General features: G+C 47.8%; 1 protein-coding gene across 1 annotated transcript; it reads right to left on the reverse strand.

Annotated features, from left to right (window-relative positions):
• Positions 1-6,422: 6,422 nt before the first annotated feature.
• On the reverse strand, positions 6,423-26,023 carry LOC149271615 (N(G),N(G)-dimethylarginine dimethylaminohydrolase 1-like). Its single transcript, XM_089507273.1, has 6 exons — positions 25,724-26,023; positions 9,448-9,547; positions 9,225-9,298; positions 8,748-8,867; positions 6,833-6,976; positions 6,423-6,539 (listed from the first exon to the last, which is right to left on the reverse strand). The coding sequence occupies exons 1-6, from the start codon at positions 26,021-26,023 to the stop codon at positions 6,423-6,425; spliced, it is 855 nt and encodes a 284-aa protein (XP_089363399.1).
• Between the last annotated feature and the right edge of the window lie 1,763 nt (positions 26,024-27,786).

The raw sequence follows: 27,786 nt of genomic DNA on the forward strand, positions 1-27,786 counted from the left end.
CCAACACTAGGTGAGACCCCGCTGCCCCCCTTGTGACACTGGGAGAGCTGCCCCCCCCCCCTTGGCAACTTGCCCCCCCCCCCTTGGCAACTTGCCCCCATTGACACTGGAAGAATTGCCCCCTCCAGGACAGGGGCGGCGGAAGGACAGCTCACCCAGTGACAGGTAGGGTGACCAGATCAGCCATGTCTTCCAGGACACGTCATTTTCACATATTACTGAGTGCTGCCCCCTGCAGTGCGTGCGGGGTATTCGCTTCCAAACGTGTGTAGTTAACCCTTTCAGTGCTGATGTGCAAAACCTCCATTTATTATTATTATCTTTTATTACGCAGCGCTTAATACAATACATATGTTCAAGGGGCACGACGAGGTGGAGAGAGCCCGGCTCGCAAGCTTACAATCTTTGTGTGGTTAACCTCTTCACTTCCAGAGTTCCAAAGGTTCTATGTCCGTGTGTGTGTGTGTGTAGTTAACCTCGTCAGTGCTGAAATGCAAAACATACAAGCATGTGTGTAGTTAACCTCTTCAGAGCTGGAACACAAATATTTGACTTGTATGTACATACTTAACCTCTTCAGTGCTGGAATGCGAGCCTTCCGCGTGTGTGTATTTAATCTTTTCAATGCCGGAATGCAAAACTTCCATTTAGGTGTGTAATTAACTCCTTAAGTGCTGAAGGGCAAAACCTCCCTTGCCCATATGTGGTTAACCTCTTCATTGCTGATGTGAAAATCTTGAATTTGCATATGGATAGTTAACCTCTTCAGCGTGAAAAGGAAAAACGTCCATATGTCTGTTTTTAACCCCTTAAATGCTGGAGTGCACCTCTTAGATGTTATGTATTCAGTTAACCTCTTCAGTGCTTTAGTGCAAACTTGCACTGTGTGTAGTTAATCTCTTCAGTGGTGGAATCCAAATTGTCTCTGTACGTGTTTAACCGCTTCAGAGTTGCAATACATAAGGTTGAAAAAAGACCTAAGTCCATCAAGTTCAACCCTAACCTTACTACTCTTGATCCAAAAGGAGGCAAAAAAACCCCTAATTAAGCAACATCGAATTCCGCCATCAGGGGAAAAAATTCCTTCTTGACTCCAAAAGGCAATCGGATTTCTCCTTGGATCAAGAAGCTTTAAAATATTAATTCTATTTATATCCCTGTATGTCATGCCTTTCTAAAAAAATTTAACCTCCTCATGCCACTCGCACGCCCAGCCCCAACTCTGTCTAAATCCTCCTGCAAAGATTAGTGTGAATTCCCGGCCTAATTTTGTGTCATCAGCAAAAACTGTGACGTGGCTCTCAATGCAGCTTGGGAGATCATTTATAAATAAATTAAAAAGAAGAGGACCGAGAAGAGACCCCTGAGGCCTCCACTTAATACCTGCGTACAGTCTGAGTGCAAAACTTCAACATGTCTGTAGTTTACCTGTTCAGTGCTGTAGTGGAAAATGCCCGCGTGTAAGTGTATATTTAACCCTTTCAAAGCTCGAGTGAAAAAGTTCTGTGGATCTGTTGAGTTTTAATGCTGGTGTGTGAAACTGACATGTGAATGTAGTAAGTTAACCTTGTGTATTTGTGTAATTAACCTGAAATACAGACCATCCATGCATTTGTGTAGCTACCCTCTGCAGTGTTGGTGTGCAAACTATCCATGTATATGTGTCTTTAACCCTTTCAATGCTCGCGTGCATCCATAGCTTTCGAGCTTCCATAAGTCTGTGTGTTTTTAATCTCTTCGATGTTTGTGTGCAAAGCTTCCATATGAATGTGGGCAGTTAACCTCTTCAGTGCTAGAGTGCCAAATAGTCTGAGTGTAGCTGACATCTACAGTGCTGTAGTGCAAACCTTCCATGGGTCTGTGTGTATTTACCGTAATCGTTGAGAAATAACTGGACAGTTACCTCTGGGACAATAAACACTGCACACACTTCCGGAAATGCCCAGCAGAGGGCGCCCTCTCCCTCCTGATCAGAAAGTGCAGAGAGGGTTTTTGGGAGGTTGTCTCGGTGTGGATAGGGAGCACAGGTGGAGGTCATTACCGTGACCCCTCTGGCTGCTGAAGGGTTCCTCTAAATGTGATGTTCCATAGGGTAGAACAAATAAAACATTGTTTCCGTTCTCTGTTGTCTCAAAATCATATTTAGAGCGATCATGGATTCCTTGTGTAGATATTTTTGGTTTAAGACAATTTGTGATCTCAGAAACATTCCTATATCTATGTATCCCTATAGATACGTGTGCATCCATATATATATATATATATATGTGTGTGTGCGCATTCCCTATAGCGTGTTTCCCCGAAAATAAGTCTTATATTTGTTTTTCCTAAAGAAGACACACTATGGCTTATTTACAGGGGATGTCTTATTTTTATTAAGTATGGAACAACAATCTACATTTATTCAAATATAGACCTGACGGGGGGAGCCGGCCTTGTTGATGGGGCTGCCCGCACCTCTCCGGTCACCTCCGAGATAGCAGCTGTCACGATGGGGCAGATGAGAAGGGCTGCCCGTCTTCTTTACTGCTCCGCACAGGTGCGCTGCATCACGCCTGTCACTACGTCTTATTTTCGGGGTATTGTTATATTGCGCAAATGCTTAGAAATCCTGCTACGGCTTATTTTATGGGTATGTCTTATTTTCAGGGAAACAAGGTATATACGTGCGCATCCTTATATACAGTCTCTCACAAAAGTGATTCCACCCCTCACATTTCTGTAAATATTTTATTATATCTTTTCAGTGACTCTCTGCTACAATGTAACGCAGTGAGTGTACAGCCTGTATAACAGAGTAACTTTACTGCCCCCTCGAATATACCCCAACACACAGCCATTAACCCCTCAAATATAACCCAACACACAGCCATTAACCCCTCAAATATAACCCAACACACAGCCATTAACCCCTCAATATAACCCAACACACAGCCATTAACCCCTCAAATATAACCCAACACACAGCCATTAACACCTCAAATATAACCCAACACACAGCCATTAACCCCTCAATATACCCCAACACACAGTCATTAACCCCTCAATATAACCCAACACACAGTCATTAACCCCTCTAATATAATCCAACACACAGCCATTACCCCCTCAATATAACCCAACACACAGCCATTAACCCCTCAAATATAACCCAACACACAGTCATTAACCCCTCAAATATAACCCAACACACAGCCATTAACCCCTCAAATATAACCCAACACACAGTCATTAACCCCTCAAAATAATCTAACACGCAGCCATTAACCCCTCAAAATAACTCAATACACAGCCATTAACCCCTCAAAATAATCCAACACGCAGCCATTAACCCCTCAAAATAACTCAATACACAGCCATTAATGTCTAACACCTTGGCAGCAAAAGTGAGTACACCAATCATACAAGGAACTGGAGTTATTTTGGTAACGAAACCCTCACATCCGTATTTGCAGAACATGCGTTAACAAAATGAAACCCGAAATGAAGGTTTTCCTGATGCCTGTTAACCCCTAAAGCGCCGGGTGAACCCGTTTCCCAAAAGTAAATACGAACGTTCAATAAATCACGGTTTCAGCGTTTGGATAATTGTGTTTTATTTCATAAAGACTAAACCTGGTTACTGGGAGAACGGAATGATGGTTCTGTGTTTTAGCTCCCTGCTCCTTTACTGATGCACGAGGGCCAAGCACCGTATACACCACACGCTACACGGAGAAACACGTTTACTATGCTGCATACTTTCTATCGCACAGATTAATTTGTGAGAGAGGGGCTGACACCCCCTCCAAAAATTGGCCCTTGGGGGCCGCGTCACTGGCACCAGAGACCATGAGATGCAGGAACCTCTACATGTTGCACACGTTAAAGGGAAAACATGCGCAGGCTGCAGATAAAGCACAGAAAGCAGCTTTTAATCTAATGTATGTGAGCTGCATTCATAATCCATATCAGTTTGGGATCGGTGACGTCCCATTCAGGGCCAGACCCTCCAAAGATGGACGTTAATATAATGAGGGTGGAATATAAAACCTCGCAATCTGCCGTGTTCACTGGCCACGGCCACCAAAGGCCACAGAAAGTCTAATACAGAACAGAAAACACCTGAGGTCCGGTAACAGAAGAATCACCATCCCAGTGTAATAAGGGGGCACTTTGTACGTTACATATTTAGAGTAAATGTGGGAAAGTCCACTACACGCTGCGCATGGACGAGTGAGAATACTGAGACGTGGCTCGCTCGGTAATAAATCATCGAGTGCACATTTACTAGAGACTTGTTTCATAAATCATACACATTTCAGACACCAGGACCAAAGGGAGACGTACACGGGGCATGTTTCAAGCTGTGATCATTATGTCATTTTCATGTTACTGTTATGATGTCGTTGTGATGTCATGGAGATGTTGTTTTAAGCCCTTGTTTTAATGTTGACACACTTATCCATCTAATGTAAAATCTTGTTACATCCGAGCATTGAGCTGCCGTTCGTTTAATCCACACCAAATCATTCTGTCCTGAAGCCCCCGATGCTGAGTTCCACGAAGTTTGAATAAACCCGCTGGCATCCAAGCCTCCGTGCCCTGGAGGGGCCACGAGGGCCAGCCTCCTCCCTACAGACTGCAGGCCCTGGCCTTGGAAGGGGTTCTGTTTTTGGGGAGGTGGAGACAGGGCGTCCATTGGGACTACTTCTTCCCCCTGGTAGGCTACCGACTGCAATAGCAACCCGCTACTGGGCTGAGGTGGGCCAAGTGCAAATACTGAGCTGTGTGCAAAGGAGGCCAGATGGAGAACAATGTGTGTTTTGCGGTTACTCTTATATGTAAATTACCCCTTTGTACCGTTTAAATATCAGAGTGTTTTACCCTCAAGGATCTCGTATCGGCTGATGTTTCTTGAGGGGGAAGGCATTAGCGGCTGATATTCTGACATCAGCTGATAATAAGCAAGGGGTTAATCGGTCAGAGTAGAGGGCGAAGCGGACTTTAGTGGATTTACCCATTTGGGGTACTGAGATCCGTTACACCGCCTTTAAACCCATACCAAAGCCTCATTACATGGGGAATTTTGGGGTAAAATTCTTCAAGCTGTACTGTGGGGCAATTAAGGCAAGTCCCTACTCTTCAGGGTGTCTGACAGGTACGGCCGCAGGTCTCAGGTCTCAGAAGCAGACTTAAGACCTGCAGTCCCTCTGAATGAAAATCTAGGTTTAAACGTCCACATGCGCTGCTGCGGGGTGAATATGGATTGCGGCACGAACACTCGCAGACGTTGTGAGATTGTCAACAGCATTAAAGAAAATCATTGTGATCTAAGCAGCGATCACCAGTCCTTAATATTAATCCCTCAAACCTTTCACTTGTACCTGACTTATTACGTATATAGGGGCAGAGGAGTCTGGAAAATGCCACTTTTACCCCTGTGATCACGGATAGAAGACTCGGTCAATAACTGTGATATAAAAGATTATTTCTAGCAGCGAGGAGCTTGATTATTCCGAGGGGAGGACGACGAGAAGCTCTCTCTCGCTAGAATAACGTAACCCCCGATGTCGCGTGGACGGCTCCCCCTGCTGGCTACATGCTGAGTTACGCTCTGATCTGTGGATTTCATTTATTGCCTGAATTCTCCAGCGTTCTGTTATGAAACCATCGTTCATTTACAATATCAACAGATTCTCCTCAACATATTTCATTTGCCATAAATTGTTCACTAATATTTTCTGCGAGGGTCGCATGAAATGCACTCTATTTTATAAACCTCCTGAGATCTCCCCCGGCAGCTCATCCCCGCACGGTATCGATAGAAGCGGGACGGGGGGTTTGTCCTGCCTGTAATATGTCAGATAATTGCTGTCATGGCACCATTGATGGTTTTTACTAATCTGGAATAAATTGACTGATTTTATCACGTTTTACATACTTAAGATGTAGTTAAATGCATCATTTTTGCTCGGATGTATAAAGATTTAAGGCCATTATGTTATAAATTCAATCTACTCACATTCATCCAATGTATCCCACTATGGGGTAAAAAAACTCCCATTATCAGAGGAGAAATGCCCTGCGTGGAATCCGATTTAAGGGATCCCTGGTGAGTCGCTGTGTGACCCCGATGCTGAAATTGCTTGGTGTCTGGACTGAGAACGCAACTTTAGAAATCTACATATCAAACCGAGATCAGAGGGAACGTTCCACCAACAGAGGCAGCGTGAAATCCCGACACGTAACGTTGTGTTTCATTCACAAAGGGTTGGTGCGTTTGTAACGGGGGATACGACGTGAAGACCAGCCAATCAGGGCGGCATTCAAGGAAGAGGTGAAGTTCTCTCTAATCTTTTACGAGACTGAACTAAACACATACGGGACTCCGTGGCAGAGCGAGGCCACGGACTCGGTCATTTAAGTGACAATTAACAGCTTCAGGGATCATTTTTTTTGTTGATGAGAAGGGAGCAGCAGGTCAGACAGCCGTCTACTTTTGCCAGCTCGCTGTTGGCCACGGGAATCAGCATATGGTCCTTCAGCTTCTCAAACACCTGGAAACAGAGAAAATAATGAAAGGTGAGAGCCTGCCAGCAACGTAATGTCTGACGGGGAGGCCGCCGGCCCCGGCTGTCTGATGGGGAGGCCGCCGGCCCCGGCTTTTCCTTAGCCCGGTTATTGAATTTCTAGTTGTTCTCATTATGTGGTATTTAATCTGACGGACACAACGGCCAGACTGTCTCTGAAACAGGACACGTTGAATTGGCCGCTTTAAAACTGGACACGAAACACGACGCGACAAACATTCACCTACGAGAACAGATAATCAGATAGTTTTGGGGCAAACCTTGACACTTTCTGGAAACTCCTCGGGCGCGCGGTGCAGCAGGACGTGGCCTTTCCCCGGGACATTTAAATAGACGCAGTTGGCTGCCGCGTCGTCGGGGACGGTCAGCTTGTCGTAGCGGTGATCGCTCATCTGCTGCATGGTCTGCAAAACAGAAACGCGCTCGACGTTCATACAAAGTTACTTTCTGTTATTACCCAGCGTCAGCTCGCTGTCTGTGTGCGTTACATTAAAGTTTGTTCTATGCTTCTGGCTCCACCCATTAGTCACATGACCTCAGCCTCCATTTTGTCCTAATGTGTGATTCATAAACTCGAGCAAACACGCACATACATATGCGAGGCCACCCAACCGTCATATGCGAGGCGACCCAACCAAAGTGTCCACATCGAGCTTCTAACCTCACGTCTTTTTGGGTGAAAATCAGCAGGATTCTATAAACGTTTAGCTCTTTGCTGCGCTAAAAACATCTGCTTCCAAAAATCGAGAGCCGCGGAACTAATTAAAACTTTAACGGCTCCGAGGAAAGAGGCGACAGTGGCCTCCACGCGTCTGCACCTTCATCCCAGATCCACGAGGGCCGGATTCTGCTCTCCACCCGGCCAGTCCGTCCGCTCCTCACGTCGGAGATTTACGGCCCGAGCTTGGTTCTTAAAGGTCGTCATTTGAACCTCACACATTCTGCGTCGTTTCTGATTATCTCACAATGGTCAATTTAAATAGCTGACCAGCGGATTTTTTCCCGACTTTAATGGCATTTTCTGAGCGGATCCCTCGTGGGGAGACGGGAGAGGATTTGGCCGAGGGAGAGGGTTTATTTTTAGGAGTGAGTTAAAAATGCGATGTTCCCTTTGGTGTTAGAGGGAGTCTCGCCTGACGTCAACTGAACAAAATGTTCTGTGTCTGAACGCTTCAGCTGCCGCAGTAAAACCTCCAGCGTGTACACGGCCAAGAAAAAACAAGAGCGTCAGCTCCATAGACAAGCCACGGGGTCTGAGGCATAGCTGGGGTTTCTATAGGGTCTACGTGTTTCGTCTACGTGCTGGGGGGTTACCGCGTTCTCATGGACAGAACCCCTCCTCCGCTGGCTAAAAACACAAATAATTTCAACAAATTCTGGGTTACTTAGCGGTGTTTCTGCCAATTCATCAGAAGCACGGAATCTGTGAAAAAGTAGAGGAAACCTCCTTAGAAATCTGCCGCTTCTCCCCCGACGCAGCGGCTTCATCCACGGCCCACGCTTTGTGGACAGACTGAGCAGCCGCCTGGATACTCCCCGGAAACAAACGTACGAGCAGAATAAAAACAGTACGATGACATCATAAAAGAAAAAACAAATCTGCCACTTCAACCAACGTTCCCCGATCAGCAGAAAGACCAATCGCCAGGGGCCAACGTCGCAGGGCAGCCATCTTTCCACGCTGACACTTCCCCAGGCGAGACGAAACCAGGAGATCGCACATGAACCGGGCTCTCTTACAGCTGCATTAAATTATAGGAACTTCTATGAAATTCAGGATCTGGCTGAACATTTTCAGCGGTATTCTCATTAACCCCTTGAATGACAGGGGATGAACACAACAATTTTTCCAATCTTTTATCTGCAGGGCCATAAAATTTGGATGAAGTTGCGGTGGATTTTCCAGGGAATGGGATGCGAACGTGAGAAGCTGGGGATGGGGGAAAGATGGGGCACGAGCAGCTTAATACGTAGCGGCGTCAGCACTCCTTGTACAAGCTGAGCGCCACAGCAGGAAAAAAACAACCTCCTGCATTAGTCTGTGCAGCTGGCAATCTGGAGCCCCGTCGCAGGGGATAATGTACTGAAAACATGCGAATGCATGCGCAAGGCCCAGCGCTGCCAGCAAGACCATGAAGCAGCTTGGAGAGTAAAATGCCCCCTCGTATTATTTACCTTCAGAGCTTTTTGGGCTCCTTCACTGGATCCAATAACGATAAGGTTCGGAGCCGCCATGCTGCAGAAACTCTTCAAATGCAGATTGTCGTAAACGGGAACCGTGGAAACCGCGTAATCCTGGGCCAAAAACAGGAGGAAAGGAATAATGCAGCCTGCTGCGAATATACTCTGCACTGTTCTACAACCTGTTGCCAATATACCCTGCGCGACCCGGCTCATACCGCAACCTGCCGCCAATATACCCTGCGCCACCCGGCTCATACCGCAACCTGCCGCCAATATACCCTGCGCCACCCGGCTCATAACGCAACCTGCACTGCACGCTGCCGCTGCTCATATAATCTCTGCGCGATGCACTGCACGCTGCCGCTGCTCATATACTGCTGCTGCCCGGCCCCGTCACGTTTTGGTATCGAGGTCTCTTTTCACGAATGTTTCGTTTGATTCCGTTGAGCTTTCAGGCCGATTACTGACCTTAAACGCGTCGGCCAGAATCTCCGCTCCGCGCTGGTTGGTTCTTTTTGATAAACCCACAAAAAACTCTCTTCCTGGAAGAAATAAACAAATTCTTTTGAGAAATATATATCTACATCCTACTCGGGAGCTGCGCTACCGACTAATACCCCCCCTACTAACCCCAACCCACCAAACATGACATCATCAGCACCAAGAAGAACCCGAAATCTTTACTAATTACCTGTAAACAGAACGTCTCCACCGTCTAGGGTGGCGCTTTCATCCGTCATCTCGACGACGTTCAGCCGGAGGTCCTGCAGAGCTTTCTTAACGGCTTCCACCTAGAATGAAGAGAGCGAGACCTCAGCGCTTAATTCTCATACTTTGGGGACTTTTTGTTGCATTTCATTCACAAAACCCGCGATTGTCACGAAAGGCTGCGGCGTTTGGCAGACGGCGACTTCCGCGTAGAGAAGCCGGACCTCGGATGACGCGCATGTTCATTTACAAATCCCCGAAAAAATGCAAAGCATTCCACGCCAGACCTGCTCCTTCGTGTTTAGTGTCTCTGTGGCCCGAGGCCTTGGCTGCCGCGATAGCGTATCTGCGGTATATCGCTGCTCAGGATACGCTGCGCATGCACACCGTACCTTCTCACGCCGCCACACAAAACATCCCTGACATTTTGGTGAGAAAACTGAAACCTTCCCAAGTATTTGAGAGAGAATTACAGCAATGGCCTCACCCGTCGGCAATGACGTCAGATCAACAGGTTACACAAAAGCCACGAAGGAGCGCCCGTCGCCCGCAAACCTTATGTAGAGGGATCCCTGCTTTGGAACAGGTGTGTGCCTGGAGCCGATCCGTCTTCTTAATCCCATGAGATATCAAGGTGTTCTAGAACCTCAAGTAAAAAAGACCCCATTTGGGAGAATAATCCAGAACGAGAAACCAAAATCACACTTCCGCCACTTTCCCCAAATACAAGCGGTTACACGTTACGGGCAATAACGCCGCATAACGGAGTTTACAGGGGAATGAAGTATCAGAAACTTCCTGTTCTCAGGATCTGCGTGATTATTCCTCCCCAGTAAATTACCTCTGTGCTATCATTCAGATGATAATTTGTTGCTATGGTGGGGTAAAGGTGATGGAAAGCCCACCACTTAACACGAAGGGGCAGCAGAGTTATAATCAAACTCTAATCTACGCTTATAAAGCACGTTTATTCCCCCCCCAAACCTGCGTAAAAGATGAGATCAGTGTGTAATGATGCTTCAGAGACCCCCGCAGTTCAGAGACCCCTGATTAAGAGAAATAAACGAGTCCCTAGAAATGAAACAATTAATTCTATCCGCGGATTGGAATGAATCGACGCCGATCAGGAGCCAAATGGAAAGAATGACAGAATCTAAGGAGCCAAAGACGTCGAATCGTTAACTAAAATTCAAAGCAGACTTCACTTAAAAAAAAACTTGTCAATCGACATTAAAATATTGCATTCCATCCGAGATCTGGATTGTTTTTCCTCGGAACGCTTTGATTTGCGTTGCGCACGCACACACCTGTGCCGCAGAGAGTTCCGTTTGGCAAATCTAGATGAGAGACTCAGAATTTAGAGTTCTGGGAAAAAGGCAATAAATGTTTGACATTTCTAAGAAAGAGATTCCAGTCTTTTTCAGATGAAACACGTTTAGAGACTCGACCGGCCGCATTCGACCAACAACCCAAAGTGTCCGAGACAAATGAACAAAGATAAAGCCGGGGGGGGGGGGTCATTAACTGATCTTCTACGCAGCGAATGTAGGGAGAGACGAGACGCTCCGCTCCAGAGACCTGTCCGGAACATGAGGCCCCAACGCGTTTCACAACCGTCTCAGTTCATTTACACTCCATGAAAGATCTCTGAGCAAACCGCATACAAACTTTACAACAAACAAACAATAACTAGCTTACGCAACAGAAGGGGCAATAACGTTTAAAAAACAATTCCCGTTTATCCCAGTAAATAACTTAGAGTTTTAAAAGTGTTCCCAGCACTTGCCTACCATGGATACGTCGTGGTGCGGAGTTCTATCCCAATATTCCAGACGCTCCATTATCTGATATTTACAGCTACTATTTAACATAATGGAAAATTCCCAACTGCTGGTACAAAAATCATCAAAAGTTTAAAAAGTGATTTTTGTGACAAATGCATAACCTCGCCTTCGCTAAACGTAACGTGTAACGCTTCTGCTCCGTCTACCTCGACAAGCATCTGAATCGTCGTTCATTTCATGAAAACAGCTTTACAAATTGCTGTTGACGTCGTTGAAAACGGATTACGATTTACCAGCCGCTGATTCGCATATCATCAGGTCTCACGTGGTGGTCGGCGCGTCCGTTCCTTTTCCAGGTTTGCTTATTTCCTTTATATTTAAAGCAAAAAAAGTAACATTTATTTCCTCGTTCCTTCACAAATCAGACCGTCCTGTACTGACCAGTCCGTTACGTTTTGTATTTTATATCAAATTCCCACACAGGTTGCATTTTATCCCCACAATGTGAATACCAGACCCTACGCAGATTTCTGGAAACGTCCTAGGGGTACCGCCAAAACCTGACAGAGAAGACGAGTATCTGTGAAGTTAATTAGCGCTGCCAGGTTTCGGTGGCCCCTGCCGGACACCCTGCATAAGCACCAAGATATCACTGTTTGTTTGTTATGAAAACACGGCCTCGGTCAGAAAAAGACAGGAATTTATTAAAGGTCGGAAAAAGCCGGAAGCCGGGGTCATGGAAAACATTTTCGAGGCACCCAGAGGCATTCCAGATTCCGTGTGATAAGGAGGACGACACGCGGCACCAACCTCTTTCCTACACGATGGCGGACAGGGAAACGTTTCTCTTCCATCCGGTGCCCCTCGCTGGGCCAAGAATTCATTATCTTTCAGACACCAAATATCCCCAAATACCCAGAGAAGCCCCCGGCGCACGACATGGGTCCTATTATCTCGCCAAAACTATTTAAAATTCATGAAGCTTGTTGAAAGGCGGACGGTCACATTCTAGTCATTCCGAAGGGTATGGGAACAGGAGAGCAGAAAAGGCACCTCTCCGGGAGCTATTATTACGGCCATTAAATTGCTACTTAACATGATCCGCATTCCTCCGGGGCTGCAATCCGGCCACCACTTAAAGGGCCCGGCCCTCACTTGACTGCAAACCAGAGGGCCACCGCATGTAATGCAAACTTCAATGTGTGGGAGTCGAATGGTCGACGACCAGAGCCGAAGCCAGTCCGTAGCCTGCGGTGGGCACCAGGGAGCGCGACTGCGATTGTATCCTTAAAAAAAAAAAAAAAATCCCAATAAATGTCAGTCGGGCTGGATTTGCTGCTAGGGTGGTGGATAAGTGTATAAGAGACCAATACAGTGAGGGATTTTAACATGCATGGGATAGACATATGGCTCCCGAACCAACAACTGATAACAGAAGGAAACATGCGCAGACTAATCGGGCCGAATGGGGCTGATCTTCCAGCGGGTTCTAGGTTTCTGTGCTTGTTCCCAGTTAAGAAAAATGTCCCCCGGTGGGGCTAGGTGTGCAGTAGTGTCTGGTTGGGGCACTCAAGAGTACAACGAAGTGTTGTGGTAATCCAGTTCTATCGACCTATTAGCCATTGGTGTTGTTGCCCCACCATGTTTTCCTACCAATGTAACAGGCGGCTAGAAGCGTTGTCGTTAGAATTATTATATCGTCCGGTATCCGTCACGGAGATCAGACTTTGTATGTTCTGTTATGCACAACTCCGCCGCTGCCTCTACATAGACAGATTTACGCTCTAATTCACGCACTGCAGTCTATTGTGAATTAATCTCTTTTGGAGAGAGAAAACGTTTTTCGGGGGATATTTTTATTTTATTTTTTTTAATGTCCTGGACCAGGGGGAGAATCTTTCGATTTTTGATTTCCCAGTCTGTGCAGACGCATTTTTTCCGTGCGACCTCGTTCACTAACAGATCCCAGTGAAATCGTCCCGCTGTGAATGAAATCCTGGCTCCTGCAGTGAATTTCGGTTCTTGGCTGAGTCATCGTTTAAAGGGGATCCCTTTTCTTTTTTAAGTTGCGCGTCTCTCCCCTTTAGGAATAGAGTTTGACCTCCCGCCCGATGACGTGATTTCTCCAGCTCGGCCATTAGCATTCGCCCAGAGATTTGTACAAACCGTACTTTGATTTCTTTATATGGCAACCCCCGGGGAGGAAGCAAAACCCATAATGGGAGTCATGGGGGCCATTTTTTCCGGATGATTATATTCTGCAGTTATGTTGTGGAAAGAATTAGGAGCTGGGAGGAGTGAGGAGTCTAATCTGACGACCCTGCAGAGAAAGAAAAGCCAGGATCGCATTTCTCCTACGCAGGCAAAGACTTGGCAGATAAACAAAACAGTCAGTGTTCAGAGGCTGCAACGGCGTACAGGCCGGGAAGGTTACCTTCCGCCAATAGTCGGCCCCCCAGACAGAGCCCCAGGTGTGAAGCTGCACCCCCAGACATAGCCCAGGGTAGGGTACAGTCCCCAGACAGAGCCCCAGGTGTGATGCTGCACCCCCAGACATAGCCCAGGGTAGGGTACAGTCCCCAGACAGAGCCCCAGGTGTGACGCTGCACCCCGAGACATAGCCCAGGGTAGGGTACAGTCCCCAGACAGAGCCCCAGGTGTGACGCTGCACCCCGAGACATAGCCCAGGGTAGGGTACAGTCCCCCAGACACAGCCCCAGGTGGGAAGCTTCCCCAAGAGCCGGACTCCAGTTTCTGATGAAAAGCAATAACGTTTGTTGTAATGTTGTAAATTGTCGCGTAATTGTGTTAATGACGCTGGAAGCCAAGTCCTCTACAGACAGGAACGCAGGGATTTTAGACATGAGAGGGAGTTACGGCAGATTATCCGTAACGTGGAGCGCACCAGCCCTTCCATGGATTGATTGTAGAATCTGCCTCCAACCCCATCCTCTGTTGAATAAGAATAAGGATTGGGGGTTACAGAATCCGACGTGACGCCGAATCATCCACTTCCCACATATTGTCTGATCGTTTTTCTGCACTGCTGCAACCGGGACATGAAGAGACCGTGTTACCCACTGACACGTGTGTCACAACTGCCCGGGGCATGACGGGACCCCATGACGCGCATATGTTAAAAAGCCAATTCGAGGCGAAAGAGGTCATGTGGCCCCAAACTGTGCAAAGTCCAACAGCTCACTACCTGTCCCCACCTCAAAGGGGTTAAAAATAAATAACTGATTGTATCTGGCTTCTCCGCCAGTCCCAATGAAAGGGGTGATTTCTGGAAAAGGTGTAAAACAAACCAAAATATGCAATGTTTGCACTGACCAGCGGCAGCTACGTGTACCGGGGGTTATTACCGTACATTTCCGATCCTTACTCGGTCCCATTCTATCATGCGGCATTATTATGTGCCTCAGGGAGCGCGGGTGGATAGGGGGTCCATGTGCTGCTCCAGAAATAATGATACCCCCATTATCCACAGCTACAGAACAACGTATTTCAGAGTCACGGACCAGGCTGAGGAAGTTGAAGGTAATTGGTGGTCGAGGTTTTACCGCAGCTGGAGAGCTACCCCATGATATGACCAGCGAGACAGAATGCGACAGAATGCCAGGACGCGCAGGTCTCTACAGGATCTTGGGGAAAAAAGTCTCTGAAAATCCAATAACCCACTAAATAAATCATTTCTTTCAATTTCAAAGTTTAAACGTTCCGATTTCTTCTCAATACATAGAAAGCGGAGTCTAGAACATGCCGGCGCACAGCGGAAAGTCTCTGCCAAAAAGTGCCGTGACGCGAATGTCCGCGAGACACCAACTCGCTCTTTTACCTTATAAGGAAAAACGATGATGTCCGGAAACTGGCGCCTTTACACAGATTTTTTGCAGCTGTTGAAATGAGCAGAAGCCAAAAGCGGCCTCTGAACGTTTGGATTCCTTTGTGTTGTGATTATCATCCGGAGCTCGGAAAATCCTTCAGCATTCGAGCGGGACTCGGAAAAAAACATCTGGAACAAAACCCGCCAGGGATATCAAATGAAAATATTTTCTCTCGCTGACGATAATAGAGCTGCGGTCATTTCCTTAAAAAAGATCTGAGCTGAAACCTGGGAGTCTCCAATACGGACTGACTTTTTACGCCGTCTCTGCGATTCCTGCTCAGGTCGGCTTCGGACCTTTTATTATTCAACGTGGCTTCTAGAAACAACAAATAACAGACCAAGCAAGCGGGTTATAGGAAAACGCAGGGCTTCCCCCTACAAGAAAAAAAGCCGAAAAAACCACGACCGTGGAAAACGAAGCGTTAGCCGGGGGGGGGGGGGGGTGACCAGAGACCAGAAGAGGGTCTCCCACCGTTTTATTTTCACTAAATAATTCAGGATAAAATATAAATGTTTTTCTTTTCAAACCAGTTGCAGTTTTTGCCCCATAATATAATGTTTTCACAAAGCATCATATCAGCCATTTGTATGCCATTAAGGGCCCCATGTCAGGAACAGCCAATCAGAGGGCTCTTAGTGGCCTCTGTGATGTGGCCCCCGTCTCTCTTAGGTATGGCCAAGCTCAAAAACACGGACCCAAGATTTTGCTGAGGGCCGGCCAGCCAGTATATGCGGCAGTACACAGAGGGCCAGCTGGACAGGCTGTATGCTAGACACAAAGCTTTGGGATCTGGACGATGAGGAGTTTTCCAGAGACTTTATTTCATGAATCACCCTGGAGGAATGCGTCGGGGGGGGGGCAACATTTCTTTTTTATACCCAAATTACAGAAATTTTATTCTTTCGGTTATATCTGCGCCGCATTCCTCGCGCTCACATCCTTTGCCCCATAAAAAGCGTTTACCCGTCTCATGCAGTTTCTGAGGACAGCATGTTCCACATTCAGGGTTTCGACAGGAAAAATAAAACCATAAAACAGCAGAGAACAGAAAAACAGACAACGAGTGAGAGGGGGAGCGAGGAAAGCATGAGGGGGAGAGAGGAGAATGCAGGGGGGCTGAGTGTGAGTGGAGGGTGAGAAGAGTGTGGGATGGGGCCGAGGTAAGTGTGGGGAGTGAGGAGACTGGGAAGGGGCAAGGTGAGTGGGGGATTAAGCAAGAGTGAGGGGGAGAGTGAGGCAAGTATGAGGGGGAGTGATCAAAGTTAGTGTGAGTTGGGGAGTGTGAGTGCCAGATGAGAGTCAGTTTACCTTCTGCTCTGTGAGGTGTAACAGGCAGACTCTGGGGTCTAGGCAGGCACCCTGGGCACCCCATTCCTCCCCGATATAACTTAGTTGTTGCACATTCGCTTTCCCTCCATTATTTTGCTTTATGAACCAAAAATATAAATTACTGTGTAATTCTAAAGAAGACCAGAAACGCGCCGGTCCAGTCTGCTCATTAACCGCAATAATCTTTCCAAGAAAGCGCCTCATCCAGAACAGGCGGCTTTCCCATGTCGCTCCAGAACTGCCACGAACGCACCCAGGCAGGCAAAGTGGAAACCCCAAAGCACAACACGGCCCTTCCTGGTGAGTTCTGGACATTTAATGTCACAGTAGGACAGCAGCTTCACGGCAATTATTTTAATAGATTCATGAGATTTTATGGGGCAGTAGAAGTATTGTTAAACACTCATCTACACACACCAGACAAGCCAGAAGGCTTGCTTTTCCCTCAGATATCTCATGGTGCTTTCACAACCACAAGGGATTCTGGGTAGGCACATGCAAACAAGATTAACTTATGTAATGAGATTTTATGCGATCCATAGTTAAAAAGGGACAGTTTAGGCCAAAACTGTCCCTTTTTGGACAGTTTTTTACGTATATTATTATTAGGAATATTATAATGCATTTTCCTGCATGCAGATCCGCGCATGCATCCTCTAGTTATGGCAGACAGAAAATGGAGTTTCTGCCCCATGTAACTCTTCCCACGGCTGCCTCTACCGAGCCCAGGATGCATTCTCATGTACACATCTTGCACACACAATGAAGCAGCAGCCAATCACATGCATGCTAAAAAAAAACAAAAAACAAAAAAAAAAATCAGTGCTCAAATAGCATGCATGTGATTGGCTGCTGCGCCTGCTACTCCTATTACCGTATTGGCTCGGATATAGGCCGCCCCCGTATATAGGCCGCACCCTAAAAGTTTGGTGCTTTTTTAAAGAAAAAGTTTTTTTCTTTAAAAAAGCACCAAAAAAACATGCTGCCACTCTGTCTCCCCCCCCCAAGATATGCTGCCACTCTGTCTCTCCCCCCCCGAGATATGCTGCCACTGTCCCCCCCCGAGATATGCTGCCACTCTGCCCCCCCCGATTTACCAGAGGAGACTCCCGGGTGTCTTGCGGGGCTGGCGGGGGACATCTACGCAATACGCGTACACAACTTCCGGTGCCGGCACTCAGCTGATGTGCCAGCACCGGAAGTTGTGTACGCGTATTGCGTAGATGTCCCCCGCCGGCCCCGCAAGACACCAGGGAGTCTCCTCTGGTAAGTCTTGGGGGCAGAGGTAAAGCTTAGACAACCTCCCGTGCCGGCACCCCCCCCCGTGGAAAGTGCTGGCAGGGGAGGCTGTCTGAGCGTATCGGGGAGTAGGATGCAGGTCCCCTGCACCGCTGCGGGGCATCTGTATCCTAACCCTGCCCGGCGCCCGGGACTGCATCTCCTGGGCGTCGGGCGCTAGACCCCGAATATAGGCCGCACCCCCACTTTAAAGACTTAAAGTGGGGGGGAAAAGTGCGGCCTATATTCGAGCCAATACGGTAATTTAAATGGAAACCCTGCTCCTATTAACCAAAATGGAAGCGCTACTGAGCGCGTGCAAGAGGTGTACCGAGGTACGCTCCCTTCTTTCAGCCGAGACAGCCAGGGAGGAGAAACAATCCTCGTTATCTATTTAATAACTAAAAGAGGCCACAGGCCATGAAAACAGGTCCTGAGATGAACTGGAATTCCTAAGGTCTGCTGTTTACGCCGGAGATTTATTGTAACATTATTTCCAGTAATTTCCGTGTTTAAAACGAGTGTCTCGTTTGGCACATCCTATAAATCCAAGCGATGTAGCGTAGAGCTGATGTTACGATATTATCTGAGCACGTAACGCATGTTGGGCTACGAAGAGGACTCCGGTGCTGCCAATGCCCCAGCTTTCCAACCTAGAAACAGCAGAACAGCACTCCAATGTTTCTGGTGCCTAAACTGCCCCAAAATACCCCCAAAATATCACAAATAGAGTCGCTCAGCACTCCAGTGAGGTATATTTAATTCAGCAACACGGCAACGTTTCCACCTTACAGTCTTTATCAAGCCATTCCGACATCTTTCATATGTGGTCGAGCTGGATGAAGGCATTAACACGGGGTAAATAACGAGGGGCAAATATATTATTATATATATATATATAATAATAATATATATATATATATATACACAGGGCCGGCCCAAGGCAAAATGGCCGCCAAAGGCCATGCCGCCTGGGGCGAATTTTAAAATGCCCCCCCCTTATCTACCCTTCCCCCCCCCCCCTTGTACTTACCTTTCAGCAGTCCTGCGGCGAGTCTCCCTGTTTGGTCTCGGTGCCGGCTATGAGGAAATCTTCCGGCACTCAGCATTACAAGCCGGCACCGAGACCGAACAGGGAGACTCGCCGCAGAGGAGAGAGAGAGGGGCGCGAGCGGGTACCGACAGCTTGGTAAGCGAAAACCACTCGGCGCCTCTCTCTCTTTCGCTTTTTTTTTTTAAAAAAAGGGCTTGGGGCGGCAAAGTGCCGCCCCTTCAAAAGTGCCGCCTGGAGCGGTTGCCCCACTTGGCTCCATTGTCGGGCCGGCCCCGTATATATATATATATATATATATATATACACACACACACACACATATACACACACACATGCGTATATAGAGAGAGCGGTTCCTGCCAGGGGAGGCACATTCAGACCTCAAAGTGACTTGAATGTTTGTCTGAACCTGAGAACATCTTTCCAGAACGTTCTGCTTCCATTCGAGGCTCAGAGGGCGGTTGGGGCCGACATCCTGAGGAATGAAAGGCAATTTGTTCTCACAATATTTTCCTTGGATTCGCTATGTGGGACTGAACCGTTAAAAACAAGACAGAAATAGGCCTTTCCTTGTCCTCGGCAGCGACGGGTATTATACAGGAATCCTGGTCCGCGGCCAGCAAACCGAGCAGCCAGGAATAGTTTGGCATTTATTCAAAAGTAATGACTTTCCGTATGAAAGCGCAGGTAACCCTGAAAATACGGACATTCATCAACGTCTGTTCGAGAAAAAGCCACTTTCTGTCCTCCACTGGAGATCTATATTGGAGCAAACGTGGAGGAAATCTGTCCACCAACAACGATTGTGACGGACGGGGCAGAAATCGGTATCGGGATTGTTCTCAGGAAGGTGTTGGAGGCAGAATGTGGAACAGGTCCAGACCCCCAGGTCACCTTCCATATCCCAGGACGTACCTAAAACCCTGGCATGTGCCAAGTACCCCAAAGCCCAGCGCATTATTATTCCCAGCGTGTACCCTGTATGTACACATCACATACATGTACAACCCCTGAATCCCAGCTCGTCCTTTTGGATTCTCAACACTTCCTCTCCCAGCTCGTCATGGCTGACTCTGTGACCTCGTATTTATTCGCCATGATGCAATCCCAGTACATTCAATGTGTTTGTGAAGCCAGCCAGTAATTATTGTCATTGATCCAGATACTGCTGCAGCGTGACAAACAAACGCAAACACACTTATGTCACGCCTTACACGGATATCACTAGAAGATACTGAGAGAAGCGGTCAACGCATTCTGCTAATGGGAAGAAATCTCTGCCGTCGGAGCTTTAATTCTTTACTCTGGACCAGATGCAGAGTGCGGTGCCAGCAGAGATGATGTAACCACCTCCTCGCAGTTTCTGTTACATAAAGCATGAAATAATATGCATTGTATGCTCAGCCGGAATGGAGTCTGCCATCGTGTTCGAAATGCTTTAAATAAACAGAAATTACTTCCTCCAGGCCGATGCCGCCTCCGACAGCTTCTCTGCTCGAGAACTTGAATCACCACATTCCAAGCGACGGTTATAGCGGCCCTGTCACCCCGTCACCCTGGAAATTGTGCTGAAATAGTCATGATGCTGTGGGCACCCGGAGTACTTCCCGTTTCTAGATGCCCCCTTTACTGTGGCCAATCAGGAAGGAGCACATGAAGTCTTTGCCCCAGGGCCCTGAGTGTTAGGGGCCCTAGGCCCCATCCTGTGGTAAATTTTCCTGATTACTAGTACCCTGAGTGGTGAGGACCCCGGCAGAGAGGTGCGGGAGGGCTTTAATGCACAGCATTCGCGCCAATTGGCTGTTTACTCTTCCTTTGCTTTACTGCCCTCCCTTTCCCTCCATGTTCCATGCAGTGGCATATTCAGGCCTAGGCCCCTCATAACAGGGAGTCTGATCGTCACTACTCAATGGGCCGGTTAAAAGGGTGATTGCTGATCTCCCCAACATGGAAGTCTGTGCCAGCTGTACTTTCAAAAGCGGGGTGCCAGGTGGCCCTGCCTTGGGTTAGGCCTCAGGCAGCGCCAAAGATAAATAAGTGACTGGCCACATTGGCTTGTGTGTGGAGCTCGTACGTGCTGTGGGGAGGACTGCAGCTGATAGTAACTTTAGAGGAGCTTAAATTCCTAGTTTTTTTCACCCCAGTATCGTGAGGTAATATCATTGCGACATTGCTGGGACCTCTCGACATACACTTAGATGAAAGCAGCCTGCTGCCGGGTCCAGAAACGCCAGAAGCGCACCTGTGGGCAGCAAGGGGCAGGCACGGGATTTAAAGATCAGGAACTGCTATGCAGAGGCTCCTTGCTCCTTGCTTTATATGAAATTTGATTCCTGGCTTGTCTGACTACCCTCTGCCTTACGATTTCATACCCTGGAGACATTATCTGTGCACCATACCTGGCTATCCCGACTACCTGTTCTGTGCACCATACCTGGCTATCCCGACTACCTGCTCTGTGCACCATACCTGGCTATCCTACCTGCTCTGTGCACCTGACCTGGCTTTCTGTGGCACCTGTCCTGGCACTTACCTGCGGCATTCCCTTTACAGGTATCTGTCTATTCCTGTAGTGGTTTGCTACTTAGACTATTTACATCTACCTTTACCTGAGCCTCCTCACTTTGGGGATCATCCAGGCTTTGCTTATCTTAGGACTCAACACTTTGCTGGGTCTTTCAGGACTCCTGGGGTGAGCGCTCCTGGGTCACGGCCGTAGCAGCAATTATGTTGTAACCCTACGTTGTATTAAAAATATTAAACCAATGTGTCCCATTTATTAAATATATTCATTATCTAGATCCATAGATCATATGTCTAAAGAAGAGCAAAAAAATTACCGTATTTGCTCGATTATAAGATGAACCTGATTATAAGACGACCCCCCAAAATCTGAATATTACTTTAGGAAAAAAAGAAAAGGCCTGAATATAAGACAACCCTATAGGAAAAAAGTTTTACCAGTAAATGTTAATTCATGTAAACTATTAAATTTTTTAATAAAAGCTATGATTGAGAAAAATATTTTTTTGTTTTTATTTCCTTGTATTTTCCAACCTGCCCCCCAGTTACGCACATCTGCCCCCAGGCTTGCCACTCCAATATGGCACTGTGGCCCATGATATGCCTTTTAACCCTCTATATGCCACTGTGCCCCATGATATGCCTTTTAACCCCCTATGTGCCACTCTGCCTCCAGAAATGCCTTATACCCCTATATCCCATTCTGACATTTAGGGGGTTAAAAGGCATATTATGGGGCAGAGTGGCATATAGGGAGGTATAAGGCATTTCAGGAGGCAGAGTGGCGTTAAGGGGGTTAAAAGGCCGGGGCAGCGGGTTGACGTCTACGCGATTCGCTGCAGCCGAAAGGAGGCGTGGCTAGCAGCGGGGGTTTGTCTGCGTCCATCGCGCAGACCTTCCCCGGCTGTCAGAGATCAGAGTTCCCCGCACCAGTGCGGCACCAGCGCAGGGAACTCTGATTTCTGACAGTCGGGGAAGGTCTGCGCGATGGACGCAGACAACCCCCGCTGCTAGCCATACCTCCTTCCGGCTGCAGCGTAAGTTGTCAACTCGGATCGAGTAGACGTCAACCCGCTGCCCCGGCAATACAGCAGGAAATTGAAAGCACCGGTAAGTGTGTGTGGGGTGGGGGAGTGTTAAATGGGGGGGGAAAGGAGGATCCAGGTCCCCTGCAGCTGCGGATCTGGATCTTAGTCTCATAGTCAGACCCCGATTAGAAGACGAGGGGTATTTTTCAGAGCATTTGCTCTGAAAAAAACCTTGTCTTATAATCGAGCAGATACGGTATTAAACCCACAGAATTCGTCCAGGAAGAGGCTACCGTTTCGGACACTGTAGCCCCAGAATCTCCCATGAGAAGTGGCTTCATTGTGCAGCTCACTGGGATCCCACTAGGGGGCGTCATGGAATGTAAACCAGGACTTTTTAATACAGAATTAAAAAACAACTTGAAAGCCAGATGCTTTACGTCTTACATGTCGCTGCCTACATGAGGCTTCAGGAGACCCTGGCAGGGGAAAGAGGCAGAAATCTTATTTTCTCTACCAATTTTACTATAATGGTTCAACTCTTTGTTGGCAAGACTTTCTAGGAAATGACTCCACCTGAGACATACCTTACGGTGGAACTCCCAGCACCCTGCCTAATATTTTTTAATAAAGCATTTAGTATGTGAGGGATATATAAGTTATCCATTAGGGCAGGAGATCATAGAGTACATCTCACGAATTAGGCTTCAATACACTCTTGTATGAAAGTCCCCGACTACAGACACGCGGCAGGGATCGTCCTAGTGAGGATGGGCCAGCAAGCAGCCCTATAGAAAACACTGCTGATTGGATCTTAATAGGCAACATTAGTTAAAAAATGTTGTGTGAATTGGAATGCACAAATCTACTACGCATTAAATATCATTATCATACACAGGGCCCGGGGTTCAGCTTGATGTAGACCTGGAAAGGAGGAGAGGGGCTTGTTAGCCAGAACCATGGAAGGTTATAAAAGGAAGAGATAAATCTGGATAAACTTGTCACAAGCATCTGCCCCCCCTCCCTTTTTAATTTCTTTTAGATTAAGATGATCGGTGATGGCAGGGGCCCCTGAGGGCCGGCATCCATGCAGCACGTAGCTGATTGAGGTACAATGAATTCGGACAGCACTAGCACAAGTACTGCAGGTCGGCTCTCTGGTGAGTGGTAAGCAGTGTGCAGACTGTGATGGAATGTTATGCCGATCGTCTCGGGGACCCCCCCCCCGGTGCTACGCCTACGTCGGTCGTCTCGGGGACCCCCCATGCTACACCTTGGTCGGTCTTCTCAGAGACCTCCCCAGTGCTACGCCTAGGTCGGTCGTCTCAGGGTACACCAGCCAATCATCAAAAATCTCATCGGTTTAAGAGAACATATATGATCAGCTGCTTCATCTAACCTGCGGCCTTTTATCTCCAACCTCTGTGTCTTTATATCGGAATTTAATGACTGTATTGGCATCGCTTCTGCCAAGGAAGTTTATTGTAACAAAATGAAATAAACCCAAGTTTTTGGCAGCGTTAATCGACATAACTGCATGCAGTTCGACAAGGCCAAGAACTGAACGGGCTTTTATTTCAGATTGTTCCGGCGGTTCTTCCAGGCTGTCAGACTGCAGGTTTTATCCAGAAACACACGGCAACAGCCCGGTGACGGCAGATGGTTAGATCACTTCTATCTTTCATGATGGATCGGCTCCCTGTGGGCCAGTGTGATCCCCGTCACAGAGCTCCGACTCCCGCATTCTGAGCGGCAGCGACACACCCGGGGCAGCAAGTTCAGGGAACACTTCTGATGAGGATTCAGGGCAACTCTAAGATTAGAGAATGAATCACAGCCACTGCCACCAAATATAAAAAATAAAAGGAGAAAAGAACGCCGGCAACGTGATGGAAGGAGGATGTCCCCTTCATACATTTATTGACGTTGTATTCTCGGGGGGACACCCGCTGTAAGTCCCTTTACCATGAGAAATCAAGCTCACTCTGCAAAACAGGTTTACATTTTAGAAACATAGTTACTATTTTATATATAAATCGCAAAAGTTATTGTCACTATAGCCACATGTAAAGAAAAAGGTAAAGGTGGGTTTTTCTCGTGTTTAGGACAGAGAGCGGCTGAGGGTCCAAGGAGCAGGGCGCGGCGACGATAATCAAATTACCTGCTTAATGAGGATTTGTCTTGAGAACGACTAAAGTAAACAAAGGACGGCCACTTAGAACATACAAGCCTTTCCACCGGATTCACAAGAAATGGTTAAGGAGTTCAGAAAAAAACATTTTTACAACCATATTACGGAGGGGCGTCAGCGCCCACCCGATTTACAGGTTTCTTTTTTTCTTTTTCTAGACTGAATCGCGACTAAAACATTTTCCGACAAACATTTGGCGTCTCGAAACACTAAATAACCTTCATATCTTAGAAGAAACTTCGACTTTCAGTATCCAACTGCTTTGCTGTCCTGAGGGGCTTCCCAACTCGGTCACACCACCCACCAGGACCCTTAAAACCTGCCCCACCGAGGGCCACCATCCGCTAAAGAGACTCACGGTGGTCTGGAGAGGAACTATATGGGTTCTGTATAAGATGCAATTCTACCGCAAAGCGGAGCAGTCACCATGAAAACGCAAATCACCCACCCTTTATCTTCTGTATATTCTTCCACCAGTCGTAAAGCGAATTCTGTGGCTTCGCCATTTGGAAGACATTGCCCCAAGGGTGCCGCCATTTAAAGCATATGGCCCAAGGGTTCCAGTTATTTCCTAGAATTACCCTCCAGGGGTCCAGCTCTTTAGCACATATGCCCCACACAGTTCCATCCATTTTTCTGACATGCCACCATGTGGGTGGTCCAGCCATTTAGTGGACACATCCCACAAAGTTCCAGCCATTTAGCAGATACGTCCATGAAGGTCCAGTCCTTCAATGGACATAGCGCTGGATGCATCTTTCTGCAGACATACCACACCTTGTCTGAACAATCCACCCCATGCCCATCACCCCCAGCTAGAATAATATTTCGAGAGAACTAAGGGTTTGCTACCTCCTGGTTTCTACAGCACCAGCCTTTTACTCTGCGCTACACACGCTGCCTGCGACATGACACACTAAAAGACAAGCAATGGCTGAATTGTATTCCAAACGCGTGTGTTTTACCCTTTCACTGCCAGTAGCACCGAGGAAGTGGCCACACCTTTAACCCTTTGACTGCCGCAACAACAAAAGACACATATTGCATCACGCGCTGAGGCCACTTCACAGTGACATATTTAACCTCACCACTGCCGGCGTGTCCACATGTATATTGAAATGTCATCAGGCCCTGCTGGCAGGGAAGGGGTTAATTTGTGAGGGTGGAAGCTGCAGCGGTTACCTCTCTCCTTCTGCTGGGAGCCCCTGGTCTGGTTATTAGCGCCGTCTCATCCAAAATCACAGCAACGTCTTCCACAAACACGGCGTCTGGCATGGAGTCGTCGGAGGGTAACTCCACCACCTGCAGCCCCAGCTTGTCCCTTAAGACCCGGACATAGAGCTCCAGCTCCCGGCGCGCCCCGGCCAGGTTCACGGTGCCACAATCATTCATCCTGAGAGCCTGCTGGCTGAAAGAGTCCGGGATGGAGCGCACCACGACGTGGGTGCACTGCCCAAAGTCCGATACCTTCTGCTCAGCCATAGCAGCAACGAGGGCACAATCAGGGAACCCCAATAACAATGCACTGGAGGGAGGCAATATGGGGCACAATCAGAGAACCTCGGCAGTAGCGAACCGGAGGGAGGCAGCACGGGGCACAACCAGCAGACACGAGTAACAACGTACAGGAGGGAGGCAGCACGGGGCACAATTAAAAGGACCCCCAAAGACAATTCACAAGCCAAAGGCAGCGGGGACAGGCTGCACAGGGCACGATCTGCAAAGCCCAGTAACAAATGCACCAACCAATGGCAGCAGGAACAGACTGCACGGGGCACGGTCTGCAAAGCCCAGTAACAAATGCACCAGCCAATGGCAGCAGGGACAGACTGCACGAGGCACGATCTGCAAAGCCCAGTAACAAATGCACCAGCCAAAGGAAGCAGGGACAGGCTGCACGGGCACGGTCAATAAGCCCCAATAACAATGCACTGGAGGGAGGGCAGCAGGATGTAAAGCGGTCCCTAAAACAGAGATGTAATCAAGACTGCAATTGGTCACTTTTCACTGGCACCTGATTGGCCACTGATCGGGCAGCTCGGGCTTTAAAAGCTGACTTTCACCCCTTCCAGGCAGAACGCCGGTCAGGGACAGAGAGTCATCAGTTCCCGGCAGGCAGATGCAGCAACATTCTCTGTGAAGGGATTTTGACTAAATGCCCCTAATGTAACGATGACTCCGACAAGCATTGTCATGGACACTGGATACGGACTCTTCGCTGCCCCTGAGAATTGTTATGCAACATGTGACGGATCTGAATGGAGCCAACAAATGAGAAAATCTGGAAATATCACAAAAGACCCCCAAAATAACCCCTTCCCCAGAGAGCTGGGCAGCAGAATCCTTCCCCCACTGCATATGTAACGGAGAGGAGAGGCCGACTCATTGTCCCAAAGCCATCCACATTCCCCCCAAACTATCTGGTTTTAGCCCTTTTAGCCTGTCGCCTTTCCCTCCTCACCTCACCTCCCCCGGCACTGGTACTCATGGGCGGTGGAATTTACCTGAACTATGGGCTCTGCACCCCAAGGACCTGGCACAGGGCCGGTGATGGAGGTAGAACAAACCCCAAGGAGGGGCAGCACCAGGCTGTACAGATACCCCCAAGCAGCACGGCTCTCGTCTACTAGAATTCGTATGGCTGCCTGGGAAGAAGCGCAAACCCTCACATTTGGCAGAAGCTTTGCACCTGACACATTTATCTCTGCGCAGGATGGAGATTGTGGCTTCTCTCGCCCGTCAGGGAGAAATTTCAACCAGTCCCTCAGCAGAACTTATGGTCACCCCAAACCTGAAATCTAGGGCCCATTAAACACTTCCAGTTTAGGGAAGAACATAACCAACAGGCATTTTTTAATTCATTGTTAAGTGCGTGTATCTGCCGCCAGCCACTTCGGCTCACATTACTCTCAGCCAGATACTGACTAAACGTGGCACAGCTTAACGTCAACATGCGGAGCTCCAGAATAAACCTGTGCCTGTCAACTAGCTTCTCTGGACTGCAACTCCCATCACACTCACTGGAATTCAAATTGGCAGCCAAACTCATCATGCTTTTACAGCCCTTTGTCAGGATAAGAATGATGGGAGTAGCGTTTTTTAATAATCCCCTTGAGGTTTGATTTATTTTTGAATGGTTTAAAGCAAATGAACATTTTAACAAAATAACACAAAATCAGCTGCACAAAAAGAAACCTAAATCTAATTATATCATTCGGAGTAAATGCCGACTGTATGGGGCCAGA

Source organism: Sceloporus occidentalis, unplaced genomic scaffold (genome assembly GCF_023333645.1).
Source record: "Sceloporus occidentalis isolate IW3139 unplaced genomic scaffold, rSceOcc1.0.p SCAF_484, whole genome shotgun sequence".
NCBI classification, from domain to species: domain Eukaryota; kingdom Metazoa; phylum Chordata; class Lepidosauria; order Squamata; family Phrynosomatidae; genus Sceloporus; species Sceloporus occidentalis.

Excerpts from the sequence above, each read along its gene's own strand:
- LOC149271615 (XM_089507273.1), bottom strand. The coding sequence starts at position 26,023 with ATGGCTGAGCAGAAGGTATCGGACTTTGGGCAGTGCACCCACGTCGTG. Across the intron at positions 9,548-25,723 it reads CTCCCAGCAGAAGGAGAGAG|GTGGAAGCCGTTAAGAAAGC; the intron begins GTAACCGCTGCA and ends TCTTCATTCTAG. Across the intron at positions 6,540-6,832 it reads AGTTTCCAGAAAGTGTCAAG|GTGTTTGAGAAGCTGAAGGA; the intron begins GTTTGCCCCAAA and ends CTCTGTTTCCAG.